At 40.1% G+C, this 26,915-nt stretch overlaps 1 protein-coding gene across 1 annotated transcript in view; it reads right to left on the reverse strand.

Moving 5' to 3' along the window:
* Positions 1-26,703, reverse strand: part of TPH2 (tryptophan hydroxylase 2) — a 51,309-nt gene extending 24,606 nt beyond the window's left edge. The window contains exons 1-8 of the mRNA XM_042017750.1: positions 26,547-26,703; positions 23,537-23,689; positions 21,153-21,336; positions 20,944-21,044; positions 18,042-18,109; positions 11,777-11,973; positions 9,945-10,080; positions 4,487-4,613 (exon numbers count right to left, since the gene is read on the reverse strand). Coding sequence (XP_041873684.1) covers positions 4,487-4,613; positions 9,945-10,080; positions 11,777-11,973; positions 18,042-18,109; positions 20,944-21,044; positions 21,153-21,336; positions 23,537-23,689; positions 26,547-26,651 — 1,071 coding nt within the window. The 5' untranslated portion in view covers positions 26,652-26,703. The remainder of the gene's footprint in view (positions 1-4,486; positions 4,614-9,944; positions 10,081-11,776; positions 11,974-18,041; positions 18,110-20,943; positions 21,045-21,152; positions 21,337-23,536; positions 23,690-26,546) is intronic.
* Positions 26,704-26,915: the final 212 nt, after the last annotated feature.

The raw sequence follows: 26,915 nt of genomic DNA on the forward strand, positions 1-26,915 counted from the left end.
GCCTCTGCCTTCCTTAGCAGACACCTGTCTTTCAAAACCGAGACAGAGGGTCAGTTCCCTATCAATCATTTCACAACTATAAATGAGAAACACACAGGCAATCTTGATTTTTCAGATGTACAGTGGGAATGTTCGAAATCTCAAATTTTCTTTTCAGCTCCATTTGCTTATCCATGACAGAAGACAGTAAGTCAGTTCACAAACTGTACTTACAGCCTAGCAGTACCAAATAGCCCCTGTAGGAAATCTAATCTGTTGTTTGTGAAGATGAGAGGCTGTTCTATCTAGTGAGACCATGAATGCTAAGTCTTTCCTAACTTACTAAATCCTACTCAGTCTTTATCCAAAATGCTCCCATTTCGTCCATTCTGGTTATCTCCTCAGGAAACATAATGGAGAATTTTCCTGAAGTATGTGCCAGATCTTCAGCATGGGAAAAGGACTAGAATGATATCAACAAGACCAGATAATATAGATTCTGAGGCAAGACAGGCAAGTAAAGTCACAAGAATTAGCACAACCCAGAGAGGTGGTTCTGAATGTTGTTTTTAAGTCAGTATATAATTTTAAAATATTTTGTGTGTGATACATACACAGATAAATTAAAGTTAGCTTTAGAAATGAACTATTGGCCTCAGTCATCCTCTGGGCAAGGCAAAACCTTTAGATTCATAAAAAGCCTGAAATGCACTTACAAGATCTCATCACACACAATTCCTTCAAACTTAAAAGCAATTTTTGTAGTTTTCCATGTAAAGGACAGCAAGAACTAAAGAAATTTCTTGATTTCTACTGTCCCATGCTGTTAAAGTACAAGAACAAATATTATCAAGAAAGATGAAAAGGTGAAAGTTTTATAGCTCTAAAGAACTGAATGTTTAAATGTAACTGCCAGTGAGAAATGACTGGGGAAAAAACTTAGTGCAACTAATTAGGCCCTAATGACCAAATTCTTGGGAGGAAAGATTTGGTGATAAACTGCATCAAAAAGACACCCTGCTAACCTCTTTTCTGAGCTGCCACCCACTGAATTTCACCTACACAAACACATCCTATACAAACTACATCTAGAAGGGGCAACCTGAGCTGTGCTGAAACAACTTAGCAGGAGTCAGGAGTCATTTCTGCCATTAGCAAGACAGGCAGGTTCCTGCCTTAGCAACTTGCAGCTTTACAAAGACAGCTCCCAAGTCCACAAATTACAAGATAACACTGAAATGTAAAATGAGAAGTACTTTTTGGTACAATTTTCCTGACAAAACCTTACGTTATGTTCTGTTAAATGTTGTAAATTATGTACTATATAAATTAATTGAAATACCTCATGTCAAGTCCTCTCTATATTTTATGGTTTGATAGGTAAGTAGAAAAGACAGCCTTTTTTATTTCTGTACTATGTGAAAATAGGAAGACCAGACATGCTGAAAAATCAGCTCAAAAGCAGTTTTAGAAAGTCAGTCAGAAAAGGACAAGATATAAGTAATGATGACGATAAAAATTAGAACCCAGATATGCATGGCCAATATTGTATTTCCTCAACCACTAACTGCATTATACCACACTCCATGAAAAAAAGTGGATGGTGCAAATATTTCCCTCTCTTTCAGTAACATAATCTCAGTCACCTTTTTTTTTGTGTCTTTCCTCTTTTCCTCTAAAAGATTGTAAATGAAAATGGAATCTCTCAACAAACACTACAAACAAGGTCTTTTAGGTTTTTCAATATTCCACTCTCATGACAAAGCAGAAGCAATTTCTTTCTTCTTTCCCCCACCTGACTACAAGATCCCAGGAGGATGAAGGGAACTTGCATACTGTCTTTTCAGCTCTCTTCCCCTGCTGGTCACTTTTCTCCCTCCAGCTGGCCAGCACCAGGGCCCCTGCAACGCTCTCCCATTTAATTCCTGCCCTCAGTGGGGCTGCACAGACATGATTAATTGCAATTTACCAAACACTTCTAATCTGCCCAGGCACCAGGCTCCAGCTTGCTCTACATCCAGTGTGTCAGCCCTGCAGGGACAAAAACCTCAGAAGTTTCCTTTGCAGCTAACAGGGCACAAAGAGCAGATCTATCAAAGCTGATACACAGTGTCTTTTGAGAGCAGAATGGAGCAAAAGATTATGAAATCACCTGTAATAATTCTTCTCTTTCTGGTCTGAATTCCTAAGAGGTGTTTTCTTCTCTTCCTAAACCCATTGTCCTCCCTGTAATGGCTCAGCACTTAATGTCACTGTCTTTTGAAACAGGTCATGCTAATGGCAAGCTTGCTTTGGGAATATTGATTCAATTCATTAATATGTATACTCTCTCTCCATTTGTTTCCCTATTTACTTTGAAGTTGCCTTGTTAGAACATGCAATGCTTTTCTGTGTTAAGACTCTTGGCTAGCCTTTCTCAGCTTGCTGCGTCTGTCTGGTTTTTATCTAGGATGGAAATGGGACTGAATGCAGCAAAAGTTAGTCAATGGCACCTCAGGTGACATTTGGTACCCAGCTGAATGAATTTCTTGGCCTCCTCACCCTCACCACTGAGAGATATTCTTTCTACTTGCTCTCAAGTTGGCTGTTTACATTGCACATTTTAGGGCAAGTAACATCTCTGTATTTGTCAAGCATCTGCGCCAGGGGAGCACAGCCCCTCATTGTGCTCCTACAAAAAATAACACCACGAGATTCTTTCCAAATGTCTCTTCCACCTGAAAGAGCTATTTCCAGCATGGGAGGAGAAATCAACTTTGACTCAGATATCAAATTCTCAGTGTGATAAGGGAAAGTGATTCAGCTGTCTTCTTTTATTTTTTGCTTTGTGATTCAGGAGCAGCTCATTGTTCAAATGACACAGTCAGTCATAACTGGGAACTTCTGTGGGGGGGGAGGAGTAAAAGCATTTATATAATATTCACAGGTCGCTTTATATTAGTATCTCTACCCAAAAAGACCAGTACCAACTTTGTCCTCTGTAATAGGCCCATGTCATCCAAGGTTATTTTGGGGTGAAATATTTGGGCATATCATTTTCCTCAAAGTACTTACAGGGACAGCCACTTAGGTGGTTTCTCCTGAGACTGCATGTTGTGGCAAGGTAGGTCTGTTTCCTACTAAGTCCCTCCCAAGCAAATGTGGAAATACCCACTCAACTTTCATGATTTCTCCATACAAGCAACAGTTTCTTCTCCACAGACATCCATTAGAAAAACCAGGAATGCACCCTGAATCATGTGAGAGGAGTTGGCCATGAGCAAGATATCGAGCCTGTCTAACTAAGGAGTGAAGCCAGTTTGATTAAATTTAGTGTCTTCTTCTGGAAGGCTACAGGATTCAAATCAAGCAAATGGGTACAAACACCTTTTTTGGCAGATAGGACTCTAAACCTCTGCTAAACCAGTGCATCGAAACTTCTACAGTTTAATTGAACCTAATTTGACTCCACATCCAACACTTATTTCCAAGCCTTTAAAACCCCACTGCGCTTCTTGTATAGAAAAGCAGCAGTATGCTGCAAAAGTTTTAAAGTTACCAATTCCACTGCTCAAAGAATTTTTCAGAAGATAAAAAATGTTTAAACATGAAGCTTTTTAAATGTGCAAGTTTTTTAATCCAATATAGTTCCTTAAATTATTTGCAGCATTAGTTTCAACAGGATCCACAAAAGGAAATACACAGTAAGTCAACACAACTGAACAAAGCAAGTGGTAAAGACCAGTGGTCACTAATTTATGTCATGATGCAAAGAGTTGCATTCAAGTTACTGGAACATGGCAATAGAGCAGGGCTCACAGGTGGTCAGGAGCAGAGAGTCATGACAACTTGACAGGGTCCCTCACACAAAGGCCATGAGGCTCCAGTAGCAGCAGCATCTAACAGCTTTAACACACAGACAGTTCACACTGTCTGCTAGCTTGTGTGCCTCACTTGATGCAACATAGAATCCATCTCCCAGCTGAGGCACTTGGTCTTGATCTAGATCTACTGCTGCACAGCCTTGGCTTAGTAACAATGCATTCTCCAAGGGAAGCAGCAGGCAAGGATGCAGTGTCATCTTAAAATCCATCACACACTGCAATACAACTAAGAGCTGCAAAACTGAACAGTGAGTACAGAAATACCAGTGCTAAGAGCCAAAGCGGCCACCTGTGGAGGAGCTAATAGTCTAGAGATCAGAGCACACATCAAAATGTTTTAGATTGGGGTTTTTTTTCCAAGTTTACCTTTCTTACTTGTTTCCAGGACCATAAAGCAGACAAAATTCATCTCAGCTAGCCCTGAAAATTGGTGATTATTGCAAATAAAAAGTGAAACTGATTACCTAGTGTGATCAGCTTTGGTCTTCTTAAAAACAATGGAACACCTAAAGCTCTGTGATTGTCACATCATAGTCACCTGGAACCTGAAAATGTAGTCAGCTCTAATAAGACAATGCACATCAGTTCATCAGCTAAAAAGGAGGAGAGATGAGAGAGTATGCCACAAAAAGATTTTGACTCACAGTGGCTAATTTCTGAACATCTTCATCAGATGCCCCCAGTGAAGCGAGTCCTATCTCTTGCGAAAACTGTGCAAATTTGGGATCAGCAAGTAGAGGCACATGTCCCAAGAGTTCATGGCATGTATCCCTAAGGGAATGGAAATGAAAAGAGAGTCATTAGAGAAATAAATTAATTAAGCAATTATTATGGTATTAAACATAAGCCATTTTACATGAGTCTGATCCCTACCTGAGAAGTCTGACAAGGAAACATGGTTTTTATAGTGTAGTTCTTCCCATGGTTTCTATGTGTAAGTAGAAACACAGACATTTGCTTCTGTTAAATAGGCTATAAGTCATTTAACCCCAGCTGTTCTGTGATTTGCTCATCATTTCCAGATTGAGTGGAAGAGCCTGATCACTACTATCTTTCAGACTTGGTGACATGAAGACTGAACTGCCCAGAGGAAAGCCAGATGTCTCACAAGTAGCCTTCAGCTTTTCTCTCCACGTGAATCAAAATCCAACATATTCCCTCTTCCTCTTCTCCATTCCTCTTTCTGTACCTGGGTAGCACTCCACATCAAACATTTTGCCACTTGCCCCCAGAAATTTGGGACAACATTTACAGAGGTTTCTGTGTGCTTAATTTCTCATTTAGTCATGAGATCCTACAGCAATTACTGGGTAGTTTTGTTGTGCAGTCTACTTTTCGGCAAGCATTTCGGCAAGATTTCAGAAGAAGCAGAGAATCCAAATAATTTCAAAAAGAACAGCTGTTCACATTTGTAAGTGCATTGTTAGTCATGACAAAGTGCAGATATAAGTGTACAAGAAACTGCTAACGGAAGTGCACATGCATCATCTACAAAAGCTTTCAAACAATTCTGAAAGTTTTGCTGCATTTGTTCGCAGGAAATAATGGACTTGGTAGTAAAGTTCACTTTAAAAATCCAATCTGACATTTCCTTTGCTTTTGTCTCTTCAAAGACATTTCTCTTTTTTTTTTTTTTCCTAAGCTGTAAACAAATGTTTTAAAGGCAGGGAGAAAACATCAAGTTTTCTGCCTTCTATCCAAAATCCTCCAATTTGTCTTTTATAAACTATGTTTGTTTGAAAAGTCACAGAACATGACATTTCAGATAAATCATGAATAGAAAAACAACACTCTATATCATTTAAAGTCTTCTTACTCAGTATCTTCACCAAGAAGTCTGAACCAATAATGTGTAGGTAGACGCTCGCAAATAGAAGTTTCTGAATGTACAAATGAAGATTAAAAGTTTTGGTATCCCTAGTTTGCCCCACCAAAATGTATCAAATACAATTCCAATACTGGAGGGCCACATACAAGCCTTCCTTTTCAGTCCAAATGGTCTCCCTGACAGACACAGAGCAACTTTTGCTCGTGTTACAGTCACACTTTCTGGTGAGTGAAGCACCACTCTGAAGTTGTGTGCGACAAGTTTGAGCCAACTTCATATGTAATTCATTGAAGACCCATAGCCTAGATGGTAGTCCCTTTCTCATTGGAACTCAGACTGAAAAAAATGGTTAGCTCTTCATGCCTCCATTTCTTTGTTCAGGATGTGGTTTGCATCATTTGACTGGATAATCATCAAAGCTAAAGACCCTTCTTTAATTAACTCAGTTCCAGTCACAACAATTTCTTGTATCATCTCCTGCAAAATTGAGGAGATCACTAACAATGCAAAGGACAGCTGGGAAATGTAGTTTGCAGTCTGACAGACACGCCACTTCCCAGTGCCAAGCAATTCACTGGAGGAACATGATTTCTCCAACCATCAACTTCCAACATAAAAATGGGCCAAAAAGCCCATTCTCTGGATGCCCAGCACACCAATTCTTACCTCCACTGAGCAAATGGACACTAATTGCTTAGCATCTGTGCTGCACTACATCAGTCCAGACATATTTAGCTTTTTATCAGTAGTTCAAGCAGAAGCAAAAAAGATACAGCGAAACTGGCTCCAACTTCCTGGCTCCAGGTAAGCACACTCGTCTGTGGGCAGGCTTCTACAGCAGCATCACTACTACTGGCACCTGAGCGAGCATCTACATCTCTATTTTTCTGTGCTGAAGCCACAAGCCCCAGAAACAAATAAGCAAAGATGACTTATTCCCAGTTTGTGGTAGTCTGTTAACCCACTGTTTTCGTGACGCCATATTCCCCTTCCTGCTCCCCCCTGCCCTAGCCTTGGCCACTCCCTCGGTTTCTCCCTATTTGCTCCTGTACCCCAACCCCGCCCAGGGACCGCCCCTGGGCCCTGGCAAAACCCCCCCGCACCCAGACCACAAGGTCTGTCTGTCTCTGGGGGTCGCAGGGGCAAGATGTGATTAAAGTCCTCTCAAATCCCTATGACAGACCCTTCTCACCTTCCTCGCCATCACTGGCTGTAACGCTGATAGCTGGCCGGAGCAACATCGCGGGATTGTCCGAAATGGACTACGGGATGTGACCGGGTCGCATTGCCCTAAGCAACCTCACTGAGCTCTCAGGAAGCTACAGCCTGCTAAGCTAAATCTAGTGACTACACCACCAGTGCTGCACTGGGACACATGGTCTTTTTTATGTCCACCCTTGCAGACAAAATGAGAACAGACAAAGCCTAATCCCATTAACTTGTCTCTCTTGGCAAGGGGAAGAGAATGAGGAGGCAGAAGATATTTCTCTCATGCCTTTAGCTTGTAGATTCTTCTACTGCAAAGTAGTATTTTGAATGTGCACTTATAAAGAGGGGAGCTTGAAGCAAAAAGCTTATGAACAAAAAAAAAAACAAATCCACAAAATCTTTCAGGCAGAAACATGAACCAGCATTTGCAATTGTCATTGGAGTCTCCTAGCTTTGCTGCCAGTCTGGCCCTTTGTAGATAGTCTAAACAATATAATTCTTCGCTTAACTACCAAGGCTTGATTCTTTTGTTTTGTCTTATTCTGAAAATAATTAAGTTCCTTTAATTTATTCACACACATTGCTGAGAGAAAATAAGATTTTTGTAATGCACTTTTCACGGCAAAAGATTTTTCTTGGAGTAAATTAGTTAGTAGAGCAGAAGAAATCTACATAGCTCTTTGAATGTTGTAGAAACATAATTAAAATCAGGAAGAAATATGTTTTTAAATGCATATGGTAGTGATACAGATCAAACCAAATGAACTCCCTAATTTGTATCTAGCTCTATAACTTGTGTGTTAAATCTGACGGAAAGCCCACTGAAGTCAAAGGGAGCATTTTTACCAGGTTTATATCATTGAAATGCAACATTCACCAGCCAGGAACCTGCAGCAGACCTCATTATGGCCCCATATATCAACCAGGAGATCTCAGGGCACTGCAGCTACTGCAGAAGATGAAGAGCTGTCCACTCAAAAAAGCACCAGGCTTTCACTCTACACTTCCAGTAACAGTTACTATGTGTTTTATATTATGGAAAAACCTAAACACATTTTAAAAGGGATTTTCAAAACTTTCCTGTGGAGCTCCTGATAGCAAGTACACATTACTTAACTAATGTGAACCAGTAGGTCTGCAAGAAAAGAGTATAACATCATTAGAAAATAACAATTTAAATTCTCTGTTAGTCCTATTTAGAGGTGTTAAGACCATAACCTGTATTTTAAGTTCAGCCCAAATAAGGAATAAAAACCTTCATTCTAATGCAACTGTTGTTATTACCAGTGACTTTCCAGACAGCATGACCAGAAATGTTACAAAAAAAGCAGCTGCCATTACTACTAAGGATCAGCTATGATCCACTGCATAATTATGAATGTAAGAAGCATCCTGAAAACTACAGCGTTCTCAAATACACAAATCAATGAACCAGAGAACATTAGGAAAAGCACAGACACACTTAAGTGCTTCCTGGAAGATGTTATTGCCTTTATCCTGTTGGAGTTATGTACCTAAATCTCTTATCACTAGATGAAAATGTTCTTCTAGTTTGTACTAAGTTAATAAACATCATCATTCTTTTGCTGACCACTGGTACATGCTGCAGTCTGAAACACTGGCTTCCCACAGGAGAGGAAATCATTGATGCAATGCCTAGTACTTCCTTTGTATCATTTATTTTTTTTTAAATATCTAAAGATATTTTTAAATAGACCAGAAGAGGTTCAGCCCTTCCTTCCATTCGAGCCCTTCTTTCAAGATTTTATATTGTATCAATTTACCTACGAATTTAAGAGATTAAATTTCTAATTGCAGAGGTTATAGAAGTGACTGAATTCCTTCAGGGATCACTACCTCCTTTCCAAAAGAAACCAACACACAAAACTGGCCTCAGAGCACTTCAGCAAGTACTTTGCCCAGTTCAGATACTGAGGAAAAAGGTAGCTAAGTGTCTAACAGCACCACCTGGTGACTCCTGCCAGAATAAAGCCACAGCATTTCTAGATACAGCTTAGTATGCCGTGCCATGAAACCTTTTATATTCAAAAATATTACTGCATGGTTTTGGCAGTCGATTCATGAAATCAAACTTAGGCATGAGTCCAAATTTTTACAAGACTGGAGCGGAATATATATGTATGAATCCTTTTTGTAAATCTGGGCAAAAATCAAATACACTCAAGTAGTCCAAGCTGATTAAACCACAGCTGCAGATTCATGCTAACTGCCTGGTGACTGATTCACTGCAAAAATGTCATTCCTGTGGTTACAAGATCAGCAGATACCTTTGGTAAACTACCTCCATATTATCTAAATGACACATGCTATTCTGCTATTACTGCACAGAACACAACATGTACAACACAAGACATACTATTTCTTTGGTCTTCTTTTCCCCCAGTTTCCATCAAAAGACTATATGCCAAAATATTTCATACTGACTCTCGATATTCTGTTTTGGAAAAGCTGCAATGCTGTCCCATAAAAGTCGTCATTAAAGTGTTTCTTATTTCTGTCATAATTTCCCTGTAACAGGCTTCATAGCTAATGTTCTCTCTTGGTAAGAGAATAGTGCCCCGTGTCTTGCTTGTGCTGTGTTATAGGACAGAAACAAAGTTCAGCTGTGGAATCAGGTCCAAAAAAAAAAAAAAAAGGGGAACACAGAAGACCAAATTAAAATTCTAAAAGCAGGTTTTCTCAAGATATTCAGGGGGGTTTTATCCACAACTTCTTTCTAGTTGTCCAGCAGAAAATAAAATTGTAGACATTTCTTCAGTATTTTTAGGTGAAAACTCTATTTTCCACTGAAATATAACCTAAATAGTATTTCTGACCCACTACATAAATAACCCAGTTATTTAAGACCCTTGTAAAAAGTCAACAAAAAAGTCTTTGAATTAAATTCCGGCTTGCCAATGTGAAGGGTTTTGTCATCAACAGTGTAAGAAGAATTTCACATTTTGTAGGAAGGTTCATCTTTTCAATCTTGGCAAATCCAATTGGTTCTTCTAAGAAATTAGTGAGCATATTTTTTCAGTACTAAAGCAAATGAAGCAACTTACGGTTCAGGCGTGTAGAGGGGATCTGAGCCATGCCGTATGTACTGAGTACAGTGAAAGACTCTGTATGCTAAGCCAGCTAAAAAATCACGGGGAGACAGGTATCCAGCAACTGGTCTCACTGTGAAGCCAGACCGTTCTGAAGTGAAGGAGATAATAAAAGACCACATTACATATATCACTGTATCTGTTGTTAATTATTCTACCAGAAGCATGACACAAAGAATCTTGATGATCACTCCACATATTTTTCAATTATTCCATACAAGAAATATTTTGCATTGCTAGCATATATATAATGAAAACAGCTGAAAGTATTTCAAAGTTGGTCTGAATATCTTCATCTAGAAAAACATGCTAAGGTACCATAAGTGATGTTCTTAAAATTTTTATGTCTGGTACCAAATGGGAGAGAAGTTTCCATATTGGAAAGTATGCAAAATATGTTAAAAAATTAACAGAACAGAATAGGATTAAAACAAATCTGTCCTCATTTTTACAGATAAATTATTGTTTGTGTCAATAAAATACTGATTTTTATAGTTGAGGTCCTCATTTAAGTATTTAACATGTTCCTTTGTCAGATTAGTCCCAGAGTGGAAGAGTTTCAGACTCAGTGACTTTGAAAAGCACGTTTCTCTCAAAAATTAATTCTTTATTCTTCCGAAGTTTTTACAGGACAATGTTGCAAGTTTTTCTGCAACAGATAGTACTACCTGCTCTATGTAGTCTGAGAACGTATTTCTGAAAGACATGTCAGATTTTGAATTTCTAGCTAGGAATTAAAAATATGTACAATTTGCCATCATTCCTTAGAGACCATAACACAATATATGAGAGACCCAGAAGGACACAAGCAAATTCAAAGAATGATGAGTCAGCTATTAGCAAATGCAGGTTTTCACAAATAAGAATTATGGATGAAGCATAGACTGAGGAATGTAAGCCTGTCATTAAAAATTCTGTATTTCCTTTAGCCTTTCCATATATATATTTGGAACAAAATGCTTAGCTAATTATTCTCTTACCAGCACATACGTTTGGTTTGTTTTTTTCAAACACCCACCTTTATAATATTTTAGTTCCTGAGTAAGAGGTTTAAGGAACAAATATAAGTATCTGAAGGGACCTTTGAGGAGAAATTAAAATCTTAAATTGACTCTTTGGTGGCTTTCCTCTAGAGCTAAAAACAACAGGTCCATATCTCCCACGTTTTCCATATGGGATACATTTCCATTACAAATGAAAAATAAGAATTTATTTTCAAACTGAAATATGTAATACACGGATCCTTTAAAAAATAAAATGAAAGAGAAGCACCACATCACCTATGGTGTCCAACACATCTTTTTCAACATACAAATATAAGGACTAGCTTCAGGTGGTCTTGAGCACTCAGGAAAGCCTCATATTCACCAGGCTACACAACAGTGTAGCCAAACCTGCTCTCCACTTTAAATTCAGTTATCTTGGCATCTGACTCCTTCTTTTTCCTGCCTGGACATTTGGGGGATGCCCAGTGTGGTTATCAGAAATCCCCATCTGTGGCAACGAGAGAGCAGCACTAACTCAACTCTTCGTTTTCACCGTACCAAAGGATTTTCTCCCTGTACAAGATATTACATGCTTTACATGTTCAGCTGATTAATTTCTCTCTTGCAAATACCTACATAAAACTGTCTTGACTCAAAAAACTCTGCCATGGAGAACACCAAAACCAGAATGATACTTCAGACAATGCTGTGAGTCTTTTCATTCAATGTAATTTGTACTCCATACTAACAGAGTGTTTTCATGAAACTGCTATCTATTGATAAATCGAATATGAATCTTACCTTTAAGAAAAATTGAAACATCTTCCAACTGAGGCACATTATCTTCCCTGTATCCACAGTACTTGGTCAGCAGAGGAAAGTTTTTTAAATATTCCCGACAAGCATGGGTGGGATAGAGTTTACTGAGTTCCCTAAATACCACCCCCCAAGTTTTAACTTCTTCAGCTGTGTACTCCACTCTGGGAATGGGTTGGCCACTGCAGGGAAAAAAAAAAAAAAAAAAAAAAAAGCATCTGAATACAACTAGACTGTAGACAGATTGTAGATACCAACATTTCCATAAAAAGTATTATGTAAATAAAGGCAAATTAGACTATTAAAACTATATGAACTATCTTAAACTGATAGCTTGATGCGTCTTCCTTAGAATTATTTCTTGATGATATAATGTACATATTCTATCATTTCCTCAAGAACTGTGTTTCTTACTAAACAATCACATTATTTCTTAATCTTTGTACATATCATAGTAGAAAGATGGATTTCTTATACACCATGTTCCTACATGAGACTAATATTTTTCCACTTATTGCCAAGTGGATAGCTGAAGATCCTGATTCAGTCTAACATGTAGATTCAGTAAGAACTTCAGCAGACTGCATTCTCTATCCTTTAAAATAAATTCTAAAAATTCTCTATTCTTTAAAATATATAATATTCACACAGCATCAAATGCTGGGTGAAGACTAGACAATTACATAAATGCTTAGAAGTGTATGGATCAAAATAAAAACTGTATATTTATTGCTTAGACTGTTGTTTACATGTGCAGATATGTTTGGAACCCCAAATTCATGCAGGACTACATTATGAGAAAGCTCATCTCAGAGCCAGCAGCCCAGCCTAAGTGAAACTAAGCCTTTAAATACATATCTCCTTTTGTTTTATTTCTGCCCTGTTCCTCTGCCCCCTCCCCCTTGCACCAATGTACAGATATTGCAAAGCAGGAGCCTTCCAGGGTACCTGCAAATCTGTTTCTGACATCCAAGATTTGCCTTGCGTAGTTACAGTTAATTCAAAACCAACTGACAATGTGAACATTGCAAAGAGCTCCTTCCAGCTTGCACGACTTTGTATTTAGCTGTAAGGAATTTCCCATGTCATGGTCATGGGCCATCGTCTCATGTCATTAATTCCCCCTAGAAATGTTATAATGTTTCTCTGGATTTAATATTCACAATCTAGAATATGTAACCTCTGCAATCTGCCTTCTCCACAGGCATCTTCTTCTGCTGCACTGTAATTACGTACAGATTGGCAAAGGGATTCACAAGATCCTCCTCTGCTCCATCAGTCCTTATCTCTCACTCTCCTGCCACAGGGCTGGCAATGTGGGCACTCCCAGCCCAGTGCTGCAGCTTCCCCAGTACCACAGACAGCAGCTGTTCAGGAGTATCAGGCACGGGGAACTCCACTGCAGCAGGAGAAGCACAGTGCTGGGCTTTTGCTGGCAGTTCTTGCCCAATTCATAATCCTGTCTCCACTGCACAAGGTAACAAGGAATAAGCCCTCATGTCACATTTGATTGCTGTTACGCAGTCCCTACATGCACAAGAGAGGATCATCTGCCCTACATTCATTGTGGTCGTCCCCTCATCTTTATTGAAAATTTACCATTTAATCCCCCTGCCTGCCATGGTATCAAAGGATTTTGATCCATGGCAGTTATCTGTCAGTCAAAGGCAACTTTGTATGAGGTACTCGTACTTGGTAGGGACTGCTGAATATCCAATAAATGAAGTAGTTCCCTGTCAGCCCCTTTTGCAGACATGACAAGAATTGCAACACATCTAGTGAAGTATTTCTCATCTACAGCAGCTGCTCTGGGTTTGTGCCATCCTGCACTGGGAGACAGTCCTTCAGGTCTAGTATCTGTCTTCCCCCTTAACACTTCATAAGCCTTAAGCTGCCTGCCAGCTCATGGAAAGCATAGCATAGCTATTCTGAACTGTACTATGCATGACAGATACATGCAGGTTGCTACTCCATCCGCTTGCATTAGCCAGAATACCCAGCCTCATCCCTTTTCCTTTGGCCTGACCCCTACTATGAATACTGCCAGTATGGGTCAGCACTGGCACATCAAGGAGGAGGATATGTTTTAACACTGGAAAAACTCATGTTTCTATTTAGCCTGTCACTAGAAAGGCATAAACACAATCAAGGATCTGAAGCTTGTTCACTGCTCACTAAAAGGTTTATAACTTAGTTATTGTTTCAATTAATTCATTAGTACTGAAGTAAGGTTCACTGAACATTAATTCCCTAATAGGCTTTATGCCTAGGAGAGCTGATCTTATTTCCATCTGATCAGATACTGCTTTCTTTATAGAGAGAATCAAGGCAGCCAGACTTGTGGGAGGATCTACGCCTTTTTCCCTCAGCTCTGCAAACTTCATATTTCTTACCTTCTTATTTCAACAAGCAAGATCCATCTTGCACTCAAACATTTCAGTAAATCACAGAAATGGCCAACCTGCAAAGCCAGTTTCCTTGTGGCTAAGATGACTGTACAAGATAACCTAATGTGAATTTTTATTTCTCCTTATTAAAATAGGGTCTTTCCATTTTGCCATGGTCATGAGCTATCAACTTGTATTATTAATTCCCTCTTGAACACCATATGTTTCCTCCAGATTTAATTTTCTCAACACTTTTCCAAACCCTAATCAGTCTCAAAGGACTAATTAGCAAGATTAACACATTTTCACTATCTTTAGGATAGAAGCTAAGTGAAGGAGGGAGGAATATGGTGTTTTTTATTGGGTTTTTGGTCCATTTATTTCATACAGCTGATCTTCACTGCTATGCTCTATTAACATGTCTTTTCCTTTAATGCCTGGCTCCAGCAAATATCTGCTCCTCCAAGTTCACTTTGCAGTGTTTCTGACTCTCTCTCTCCATTACAGACACCACTTCGTGTTCAAGCAAAGCAAAGCATCTACCACTATAGAACAGTAGCAATTAATAAAGGAAATGCTGATCTGGGATTTTCAACTCAACTTTTTATGGAGCCAATTCCTTGCAGCCAAATCTCTTTGTTTTTTGGTTTTTTGTTTTTTTTTTTTAAGGAAACAAGTGTGGATTGTTGTTTTTTTCACAGTGGAAAACGATAAGTAGAAACACATCAAGCCTCAGTAAGTGATTAGGAAGGTCACTTGCCTGGAAGACACTGAGAGGTGTTTATCCCCAAGGAGAGCAGCCCTTGTGAAAGAGATGTTCTGTTTGTAGAAATAAGTAAATAGTCATTAGACAACTGAAGAGAGTGTGATGAGACTGTGATGTAGTGTCAAGATACCTCTGGTAACTCTGAGCTCCACAGCATTGGTAGCAGAAACAGCCCAGCTGTAGCAGCACAGAGTCTTCCCTGAGCTGATTTGCCTTTCCTCAGCATGGCTTAGGCTGTGCTGCAGCAGGCTACTGGGGGTATCTCCCTGGGCTGTCTCTCCATGGATACCCAGAGACAGACTGACTGTACAGACCAGTAGATACAGCATGTCCCTGGGGGTAAGGATAACCACTGCAGGAGACCTGAAGTATGAATGAGATTTTGACACGTTAGGTAACTGCCCTAACCACTGGTCTCCCAGTCTTTTTCTGGTCCCTAGCTAAGAGTATTTGAAGCCTCTTCTTTTCTTTCTGCTTGCAATAATAGGACAAGTTTGAAATCTTTTAAAGGCTTGGAAAGATGAGTGGAATGAAGGAGTACATCTGAGCAGTTTTGCTGAAGTACAAGATCCGGTCCTCAAATAACCTCTGGTTTGGATTGTGTAATTTTTATAATGTGCCTGCAAAACTGTTCTTAAGCCTTCAAAATCTAAAGAAGGAAAAGGTTTTCCTTTCCTTTATTTGTTTTATTTTCTGGAAATGTGCAGGATTACTTTACGTTATTTTGCAAAATGTGTTTCTCATCTGGTTTCAGGGTGGGAAAAAACCCCACACTTTGAAGCAAAAGACCAACTACTGCCTAGCAAGCCAGCTGCATCACCTTTCCACAACTTAGGCAGCTGAGAGGGAGAAGGAAGGAAGATGTTACCAGCAAGTTAGCTGCTGTGAAATGCACAGCACTACTGCTACCATCATGGGTAAATGGAGATCTATCCCACTTACTGAAAGAGCCTAAGAGCACACACAGCCTGTCCTCATCCACATGTATGCACTTGACATTTCACACTGCGATAAATGCTAGGCAAGAAGCACTAACTTCACTGCAAGCATTAGACTAAAAGAAAGATAACAAATCAATCAGCTGTAAACAAACATACTGACAAAAAAGCTATCTCAACTTATGTTTGAAAGCTGGCTAAACTCAGGGCTTACCTGGACAGCCTAGAGAGCTTCTCTACCAATAAGCACCTGCCCCTGCAGGCAGCAGCTCAGTGTGCTGGATGGATGTCATTAGCACCCAGCTCAGCAAATACCACTGTGGGCGGAAAGAAAGGGGAAAGAACACTAGCACCTGCACATGTGTAGGACTGGCAATAGCTTAATGACCAGCATGGGACAAAAGTAAAGGAGAAATATAATCAGAATTAATGGTCACAAAGCAGAGTTAATCCTTCTGTTCCCCCCCCCCAGCCTTCTGCAGGCTTTATAATAAGCTTATACTGAAAAACCTTCAAAAATTCAGTTTTGACTTGATTCCTGACAGGATGTGCCTCCTATAGGTGGGGGGAAAAAAGCACTTTTCATATTCTTAAATCACATAGGCAGAAATCTCATAGGAGAAAAAATGAAAAACCTGAAGAAGTGTGGATAAGAAAATGGAAAAGAACATGAAATTAATATGTTCTTTCCCTTGAGAATGAGGGCTTAAACCTGTTGCAAATAAAACCTAGAGTAGGATTACAATTAGTTGAGTGCTTCTGTGACAAGAAAATTGCAACACAGTAGGCGTTTGTAGGTAGAACAGAAAGTTTCCTAACTTCCAGGAACTGTAGCAAATTGAAAATACTGACTTGAAGTGGGAAAAAAAAATCAGAATGAGAAAACACTTGCAGTGTATTTGTGCACAGCCACCAGCTTCTCTAACTACATAGAAATGCACTGACTACATTGTAAGAAATTTAGAGCTGTGTTGGCAAAATTGATAAATGGTCTTTTGCAGTCGAGTAGCATCATAGAACTGTTAAGGTTGGAAAAGACCTCTAAGATCATCAAGTCCAACTGTTAACTCAGCACTGCTATGTTCACCACTAAACCTTGTCCCCAAGTGCCACATCCAACCACCTTTAGGACACTTCCGGGGGTGGTGATCCCATCACTTCCCTGAGCAGCCTATTCCAATGCCCGGCCATCCTTTCAATAAAAAAATGTTTCCCAATTTCCAATCTAAACCTCCCCTTGTGCAGCTTGATGCCATTTCCTCTCATCCTGTCACTTGTCTGGGAGAAGAGGCCAATCCCCTCCTCACAGAACCTCTTTGCATAGAGTGATAAGGTCTTCCCTGAGCCTTCTTTCCTCCAGGATAAATAACCCCAGCTCCCTCAGCCACTCCTCATCAGACTTGTGGTCCAGCCCGTTCCCCAGCTCCACTGCCCTTCTCCAGCACCTCAATGTCCTTTTTACAGTGAGAGGCCCAGAACTGGACACAGGATTTGAGGTGTGGCCTCACCAGTGCTGAGTACACGGAGAGAATCACTGCCCTGGTCCTGGTGCACATACCATTTCTGATACAGGCCATGATGCCATTGGCCTTCTTGGCCACCTGGGCAACTGCTGGCTCATGGTCAGATGCTGCCAACCAGCATCTCCAAATCCTTTTCCACTGAGCAGCTTTCCAGCTAATCTTCTGCCAGCCTGCATCACTGCAGGTTTTTAAGACCCAAGTGCAGGACCCAGCACCTGGTTTGTTGAACCTCATACGATTGGCCTCAGCCCAGTATAGCATGTGCATCAAAAGAAAATAAAAATTTTGGGGTTTAGTGAGCACTTCCAACTATGTATGCTAGATATGTGTGATTCAGAAGTGTGTCAGTTTGTCAGTATGACATGCAAATATTTGTAAAATATTTTCTAAAGTTTAAGCAGATGTGAATTAAATGCTAAAGAGAGAATGTTTGCCTTTCAAATGCTTGACTTGCCTGTAGCTGTATCAAAAATGTAACAGGATTCCAAGCATCAGGTTTGTAATTTATAGCCTACACTAAACTAGTCAAAGTTTAAAGGATGACTTTGTCTACTGTTGAACTTCATCCTACAGAATTAAGTAGAGCATGAATTCTAACTAGTCAGCAGCACAGGGAAGAACTATGCCAGTACTTACTATTTATAGCTCATGGCAACATCCACAAAGTACTTTCTTCTCTGTCGATAGACATTGTCTTTAAATCCCTTAAGCAAGGAAGAAGAGAGTCATTTACAATAAGGGCATAAAATTAGCTGTAAGTATTATAAAATAAATCATTAAAATGTTTATTTAGTACTTAGTTGCATTGTATTTTGATTAACACTGTCTACAGAAGTGCAAGAGAAAATAAGGGGTTTTTTCTTTTTTTTCTTCACCGGAGTTCCACAGGAGTTCTTTCAAGACAGTTTTGTGCATAGGTACAGTCATTCATCCAAGATGTTGAAAAGGGAAACTTTTTTTTATCATTTCATCTCACTCATGTTTTTCTTGATCTGAACTCAGATCTACACACAGGTACATAGCAAAATAATCTACCTAATCTTAATATATCTGTCTTCACTAGAATCAAGCATCTAAAGATCATATGCAACTCATTTTGAAGATTCTTTTTTCAGCAGTTGCCATCTTAACCAACACACTAGGAACAGAACCATCAGCCTCCAGCACCAATCAGGCATATTGCTTCAGTTTGAGTTACAAAGGAAGGGCTCGACCTCATGGGTTACCTTTTCCATATTAAGAGCAAAAGAGTTGTATAACACATACATGCTGGCCACTTACAGCTCTTCGAGCTATTCAAAATTAGAACAAGATCTTTTCTATACCTATAAAATATAAAGACAGTTCAGGTTTGGACTACAAGAAGAGCAAATTATTTTCAAAGTAGAACTGCCTGGCTCTTGAAGATAAAAAAAGGGTAAAGAGTTACCTAAGTTCCCCCGTTAGTAGCCCAGAAAGTGCATTTAAGTTTCCCCCCATCAGAGCTGAAAATTAAAATGTCTTTTTTCCTTACTGCTCACATAGACAAATGCAAAACACTGAAGCAAATGAAAAGATAACATTGCTTGATTTGAAATACTTGTATGAGCTTCCATAAAACTCAGAAGACATTTTACTGCCCCATAAACCAAAGCTGTGCTGCTGGGGCAGAGTATGGGAGGATTTCACAGGACTAGAGAAAGCCTTCAAACCTCCACTCCTGCACAGAAAAGCTTCTTTGACTGGCAAAAAGTTGCTGTAATCTGGGGGAGCCTCCTTGTCTCCTTTATACCTTTTGATGTAAATGTTGAGTTACTCAGCTGAAGACCATTCAAGAGACCGGGAAAGTGATGGAAGACAGTACAGGGAACTTAAAAGCTTGTCAAGTGTGATGAAACTGAGACTGAAATCATTAGCCATTGTGGAGTGGATTAGGGCTAAGCTGCTGAAGTGGTGCTATCATTACAGGTTCTCTAAGAGGATAATTCTCTTTGGTCCTCTGGCACCCACATGCCACTGCTAAGGAACAGGGCACCTGGAGTGGCCTTTCAAAGGCCAGTCACAGATTTAAAGGTTCTGACCCCATTTCTAGCATCTAACATGCTGCATTTACACAAATGGTGTGTAAATTGTGTTTATAAGAGTTCTCCCAAGTGTAAAATATGTATTCATATAATGCAAATGTCTGGTTTTTGTAAAACTGAAGGCAAATTTTCAGCAGAGTGCTCAAGTATTTAGTGAAGGTACCAACTCAGAACATAAAACAGTATCTAATGGCCTGTCACAGCCATAAACTCAAAGCTGGAATGAGCTGTCACTACAACTTCTGTTTGAACCAAATTATGGTTAACGGTTGAAGAAAATCAACAGGCTTTTCCTTTCTGAGAAAATGTGAATGAAATCCTAATTTGTCATCAAAAAGTGCATGGCAGAAACCAGGATCCAGGAACATGCTCCCTGACTATGGGCCCTCAGTATGGGAAGGGCTCCCACATGATAGAGGAGGCTGGGAATGAAGCAAGGTGATGATGATGATGACTGTGGCTGGTATGTGGGCAGGTGACACCAGAGAAAGTGGGGCTGCCATGGAGCTTCGTGATGGTGTCCATTTGGCTTGTGTGCACAGGAGTGAGAATCTGTGCCTGAGCTGCCACCACAGCACAAAATTTGTGCAATGAAAAACAAAGGACACTATCATCTACAGCAAGAGTTCAATTTGATTCTATTACAAGACGGTCTTATGGTCAGATATCTCAGTTCACAGCCTACTTCCTTTCAGCTGGAAGTTTCTGACAAATACCAGTTTAATCCAGCCTATTTTAGGAATTAATACAACTGCCTACCACCAGTATCTTTAAGTCAAGCCATTCAGAGGTAGAAACTTGGATTTATGGCAAGAGAAAATATTTAAACACAAATGCTTTCAATCATCTGCCATCTAAAGACTCAGAGGTTAAGAATTTATAGCCATTAGCACAAGAAATAAAACATAACAAACTCCTTTTTCTGTCTTTTGCATGGAGCGTTTGGCACTAGTATAGATACAGCTTGTGTATGCAGGCTTGTCTCCTGCCACCAAAGTCAGGAAACAATGAGAGACACCTTCCCATCTGCTGCATTCATCAAAAACAGGAATATGTTTCTCTGGTTTATCTTGTAATTATCTCCTGAGTGCCAAATAATTCCTTCATAATTCTTTCTTCTCTGACACCTATTGACAATAGCAATTCTTACCTAAGAGCTACTTCTGGCAGAACTGAAGGTCATATTGATCTAAACTCTTTAAAGTTTAAAACCTTCCTCTCAACCAATTTTTTTTTTTTTTTTTTAAAAAGGCAAGCAGTACAAAAGAGGATACACTTGTTAAACAATGAATAAGTTTTCTGGAGGACCTCCATTTTGTGTATCCTTCTACAGAAAAGGAAGACAAATTCACTGAAACTACCGAAGAGAAACCAGTCCTCATCTTCTGAAAACAATCAGAAGTCAACAGGCTTTTTATTTGACTGGCAAATAACCTGAACAAATTATCTACGGGACAAATTTCTGTTACACTTACCGGGTGATCAGCATCCAGCTCAGATCCATACATCAAAACTCTCTGAGAGCATTTGTCTAACTCAGAGATCTTCCTGGGGAACCAAGGGACACAGTCGAGATCTGTAGGAGACAGAATGCAAATTGAATGTACTGGAGTGCAAGATCATGGAGATACCTGTGCAGAATGTCTGTCAGTGTCTAAACCAAGTGATACAAAAACAGCCTTGCCTTCTTCATCAGTCCAGATGTTTTCTGGTGGATTGAGAGACACTATATTAGTTTGAAACTTGAGCAACTGGATTAGTTCATTAAATTCTTTCTTACTGCAGTCACAGTCCACAAAAATTTCCACCTCTGAATTCCTTCTCTTTGATTTTCGTGATTCAATATGAACCATACTCACATGTTTTTCCTGTGGAAAGATGAAATAACAGATGAAATACAGACATACCTTGAAGAGCAATATTGGTGGCATATTCCTCAGGAAAGTTTTTCCAGTTAATAAAAGGTCTTTTTATTGAAAGTACTCCCTTTTTCTATTTACAGGATTAGTTAGTGACACATAATAAATACTGATAAAAAAAAAAAACTTACATGGAAAGTAAAAATAAAATTATGATTTCATTTTATCTACCAAGACAATCTCTTACAGAGGACAGTATAACACAATTTTTTTTATTATTTAATGTAATTTCATATTTATCTTTGCTATAAATATTAAATTCAATGACATTTTAGTGGGAAATTTGCATAATAATAATGTTATTGTAAATATAATTGAGTGTGCTTCTTTAAACAGATGTTTAAAGTAAACCTTATTACATGAGGAAGAAATTTTCTTTTTGAGAATAGCTCTGTATCAGTCCTCACCTATCTACTGTGCAATTATCAATATCATGGAGTGTTAAGAGTAATAAAATTAAAATCCAACTCAATATATTCTCTGTTGCAATGTCCCCATCAAACACAACTCATGCAACAAACATCAGAGTGTAAATACTGCTAGCATGAAAACTTCCCTATGGGGTCTCTCTCCCACCACAACTACTGGTCTGCCAAGGGTATCATACAATCACAGATACCTGTAACGTGCTATGGCTGACCTGATCTAGTGTGACAGCCTTGCATCAAAACAGGAGGCTGGATTAGATGGCTGCTCTCCTCTCAACATGACTGACCTTCTACAGACTCTGATTTTTCCTTTTTCTTACTAGATAGAAACTATCCATTACTTTTCACAACTATTCTTGCGCTTACTCAGTGGAGCCAATAAAACATTTGTTGACTTCCAAATGGGAAGGAATTCGTGTCTGTACTTCCACTTCCCATTGTATTTTACATGAGTGTCCATTTCAGGTGCAGGTCTCCTCTGGTACAGCCAACCAGCAGTGTCTGCTTTTACACCTCTGCATACACATACTTCACTGGCATACTCCATAACTGTGTATACGGTGTAGCAACCCAATCACATAACAAATTCAATTTGGTATTCCCTAGGTTAAGTAGAGAAAAAAACCCTGCACTCCCCTCTGAAGAACTCAAATTGTTAAGTGACTGCACAAATGTGGGTGGATATCCCTGCCACATCTTCCAGACACATTTTAAGAGACCAGAGTGAATTTTATGCCTATTCCCAAGAAGGGGTAACAGATGTGCAAATCCATAATTTCAGGTATGAACCCATACAAGCATTTCAGCCAGAGCTGCAGTTAGACATTTAACTCGTGGAGAAAAGCTGCATTGAAAACACAACTCCTACTGCAACACATGTTCACTCACCTTAGGTTTCCATTCTTTTTGTCAAACACCCTGCTTCCTGGCAGACTCCCTCCTGTGGGTCTAACTCAACTCGTTTTCTTGGCTGGAGAATCTACGTGTCGAATCTACATCAGCCTTGGGAATCTGTTCCCAGAGCCTGCTACTATGACTGAGGACTGGTAATGCCCAGTGATCCCATACTTACATGCCTCTGATGGTTTGGCCTGAGGCAGGCTCCAAGCCACCTCCTAACTTTCTCTTCACTGCACTGCACAGACTGAATGACCTCAGACTTTTATCATACTGCTTTAACGATCTTCAGACATGACTCCAAACATTCTGACCAGGAGTCTGACCTACAGCACTGATTGCATGGGGATCTGTGTGGGAACCAATACTTCACAATTTACATTCCAGTTAGACACATAAAACCCTGAGCCTGTAAGCACTTAAAGGTGTCTCTAATTTCAAGACCAAGCAAGGTTGCCACCAGCACCACCTGATTGTATGTAATTTAGATTCCAAATAGCTCTCTGAAAGTGCCTCCTTTCATGGTAGTCTGCACAGTCAACTTTAAATCTAATTTACAGTGTTGGGAATCACGTCAGAAACCTAAAGTGAATGATGTGAACATCAGCATCACTGTCAAACTATAGTCCAGAAAACCCTTCACAAGCCCAAAATGCTTTGTTCAATGGTCCATAAAATTTTAAGTTACTTTTATTCAGTTCTGCAGAGCAAGTGTAGCTGCACTCTATTCCTTCTGCCACGGTCCATTAGATTTATATCAACAAAGAACCTGACCTCAGTAGCCATCCTCAGTCCAGTCAGCATAAATGATTTTTAAGCGTTACCTGGAAGAGTCGAAGAGCTTTCACCAATCCACCAACTTCATTCTTCAAGGAAAACACCACAGCTGTCTTGCCACCTTCAGAAGCAGATTCACTCTTCCCATTTCCCTTATTCCCTTTCTTTTCCTCATTTTTCCCAGAACTCGATCTGTTTAGCTACAAACAGATAAAGAACATGATCATCTCAGATGAAAAAGGGCCTTTCCCGCAAGAGAAATTTTTGTTTAAAATAGCTGAACAGAACTCATCCTGGCTTAATTTGAAAGAAAAGGTCATGTGTTTACTTGAAATCAGAATCACAGGTTAAAGGCCGCTGCTAGAGACGATTGTGTAAGAAGCCAGTCCATACATTAAAAAAAAAAAAAAAGCCTAAGGAAAAGCATAAATGGGATACAAATATGATGGCATTATTTGGGCAATGCTATCATTAGCCATAAATGTGAAACAAATGGAGACAGTCCAAATTACTGGTAAAGCCTGCAGATCAGTTACTGTAACCTGAATATTGCTGCAAAATCACAGGGATGCTATTCTACCCTGTATCAGTCAACTTATAAAGATGTGCACTGGTCTGTATTTTTGAATTAACCAATAAATTTAAAGCCAAAACTTTACGTTCTCTCTTGTAGTACAATTAATGTTATCATGTAATGCAATTCTTTCTGAGAAAACAAAACCTCTGTTGATTATTCAAACAAGAACAGAAATACTTAGACTGCAACAGAGAATATCAAGTTGGAAGGGACCTCAAGGATCATCCGGTCCAACTCTTCTTGGCAAAAGCATGGTCTAGACAAGATGACCCAGCACCCTGTCCAACCGAATCTTAAAATCATCTAGTGTTGGGGAATCCACTGCTTCTCTCAGAAGATGACTCCAACGGTTGATTTTTCTCATTGTGAAAACCTTTACATCCCACAGAAGATGAGTTCGCTGAGGAACTCAAAAAAATACAGAAAATCACATCATCCTTGGCCACTCTTACATTCTTCTCACAATTTGGGAGTCCAAGACTGCTCTAAGAAAAATTTCAGTCAGCATTTTCCAAAAAATGTCATTTTATCAGCTTAAATCTTGTTGAGATGCCAACAGTACATCCTTTATAGACAATTTTTATAAGATTGACCATGATTTTCAAAAAGCAGCCTGCATTTTCCAATACCTAGGCTGTTACTTCTGGAGAAATCAAGCCTCCAGTTAGATGTTAACTGCTTTGTTATAATCCATAAAAAATATGAAGATAGGCATTAAAAAGCATATACTATTTCCATGTTCAAAATGGATTAAATTGTGCTTCAGTAATTTCTAAAGCATCTTATAGAAAATAACCCAAAAATTAAGCTTTTTAAACAGGTCTTATAACACACTTTAAATGGCACTGGTGAAACCAGCCACAATTAAACAAGGTATGGGACATGCTAAGAAGTCTCTGTGGTCTCTTCTCATCATTTATTAGACTACAGGGAAACAATCTGGAAAACCAATTATGTGTGCAGAATGATATATGAATGGTTTCACACGTGTTTATTTTTTTAGCATTTGAGCTTATATCATTCTTCTTGTTAGGACATTTGCCTAGGGGATAGTTATGGGGAAGGTCACTTTTGTTTTAACTTCAGTAATATCTGGGATTTGGCTAAGTCCTTTTCACATATATCAAGAACACAACCTCCACATGAAGTGACAAAGGTGCTATTTTTACAGCATCTGTGTTTTTTCCATGTGTGCTGCTTTCTAGAAGCTATGTACACAGGACCATGGAGTCAACCAAGCATCTGAGAAACTCAATACTGTCAGTTCCTCTGGAAAACAAGGGCACTTGGCACCTTCCAAGCCTGTCACAGGTTCCCTAATACCCTCAAGAGAGCATTACCCAAAGTGATGACTGAAAGACCCTCTTAAGCATCTGAAAACTAGAATGAATACCTATTTGTTAGGAGCCCAGTAGAAGAGGCTGAACTTGAATTTTATTAGCATGCTCATTAGTACACTTCATAATTAAACAACAACTAACAGACCAACTTTCCTAATGAAAATTAATTATCTGGAGCAAGTGCAAGTCCTCAGGAAAAGAAGTCTTTGCAGCAAAACTCAGTGAAGAAACTCAAATATGAAGACAATAACACAAATTTATTCCATTTAATTCAATGCTTTCAATAAAATCAGAGCATGCACAAACAGGGATATTCCACATTTTATTATAAAGGCAATAGGCCAATTCACAACAGGTATAAGCCCGTACATTCTGCTGGTTTTACCCAAGTTGATAAAAATCTAAAATTTGTTACAAAATTTTATAGAAGGCGCAGTCTTCATAATCCTAATTATGTCACATATTTAGAGCACGTTGCCTTATTTAGGCACACATACATTTCCTTGTTAGCATACAGAAGTTTATCCCATGCTTGAAACCACCCAAGCGCCTGTTGCACCCGTATCATCATCTCGCAGAGAACCAATTCTATCTCCTCAGGGTTTTTCAGCAGTCCCCTGGTACGGTGTTCCCACGTGTCCTTGCACCCCTGCCCGTCGACAGAAGCCGGGAACACAGCCGCAAATCCATCGGCACCAACGCAGTGTGGGTGCACGGCATTTCTGTCTAGCCAAAAATGCTTTATAGATCGTGCTGTGAGGCTTACAAGCGCCCTGAAAAGACAGGTTCTGCTGATGTATATAGCCCACTGGACTAACCAAGGACTTCCAAAATCCAAGCATTTAACACCACTAAACTGATGCTTTTCTATTATTCCAGTAACAATATGGTTCATTTCTGCAACAAGGCTTGTATTGCTAACTAAACTTTTTCTGTTATCTGAGACACTTTCAAGGCAGCGTTTTGAACGGAGACCGATTCGACAGCAAAGTTAGTTTCCCCGGCCCCTGCAGCTGCTGAGGAACTGCTGACTTGACCATGAAGCGAGGAGCAAGGGGGACGCACGGCTACCTGGCCCCGGGCCCCGGCGGGCCCCGACCCCCCGGCGCCCGCCCTGCCCGCCCCGGCCCCAGCACTTACGGTGAGGCTGCCGGCGGCGGGGCGCTCCTCCGGCAGGGCCGAGTCCAGCGAAAAGCCCCTGCGCGCCCAGTACTTGCTGGAGAACATCATCATGGCGGGCTGCATGGGGCCGGCGGCGGGCGGGGGGCAGCGCCGCGCTCTGCCCGCCTCGCCCGCGCCCGCTCCTTTTATACGCCCCCGCCGGGGTGATGGAAGCACGATTAGGGGACACCCGTCTCCGGGTGACGAGAGCCGCCGGCAGGCGGACGCCCACGGTCCCCGCTCACCTCAGCCGCCGGGGCGGGACGGGACGGCGCAGCACGAGGAGCAGCAGCCCCGGGAAGCGGTGCCGGCAGCAGCCCCGGGAAGCGGTGCCGGCAGCAGCCGCGC

This window comes from Corvus kubaryi, unplaced genomic scaffold, assembly GCF_017639235.1.
Source record: "Corvus kubaryi isolate FWS band 111438036 unplaced genomic scaffold, C.kubaryi_AGA036_p1.0 137, whole genome shotgun sequence".
Taxonomy (NCBI): domain Eukaryota; kingdom Metazoa; phylum Chordata; class Aves; order Passeriformes; family Corvidae; genus Corvus; species Corvus kubaryi.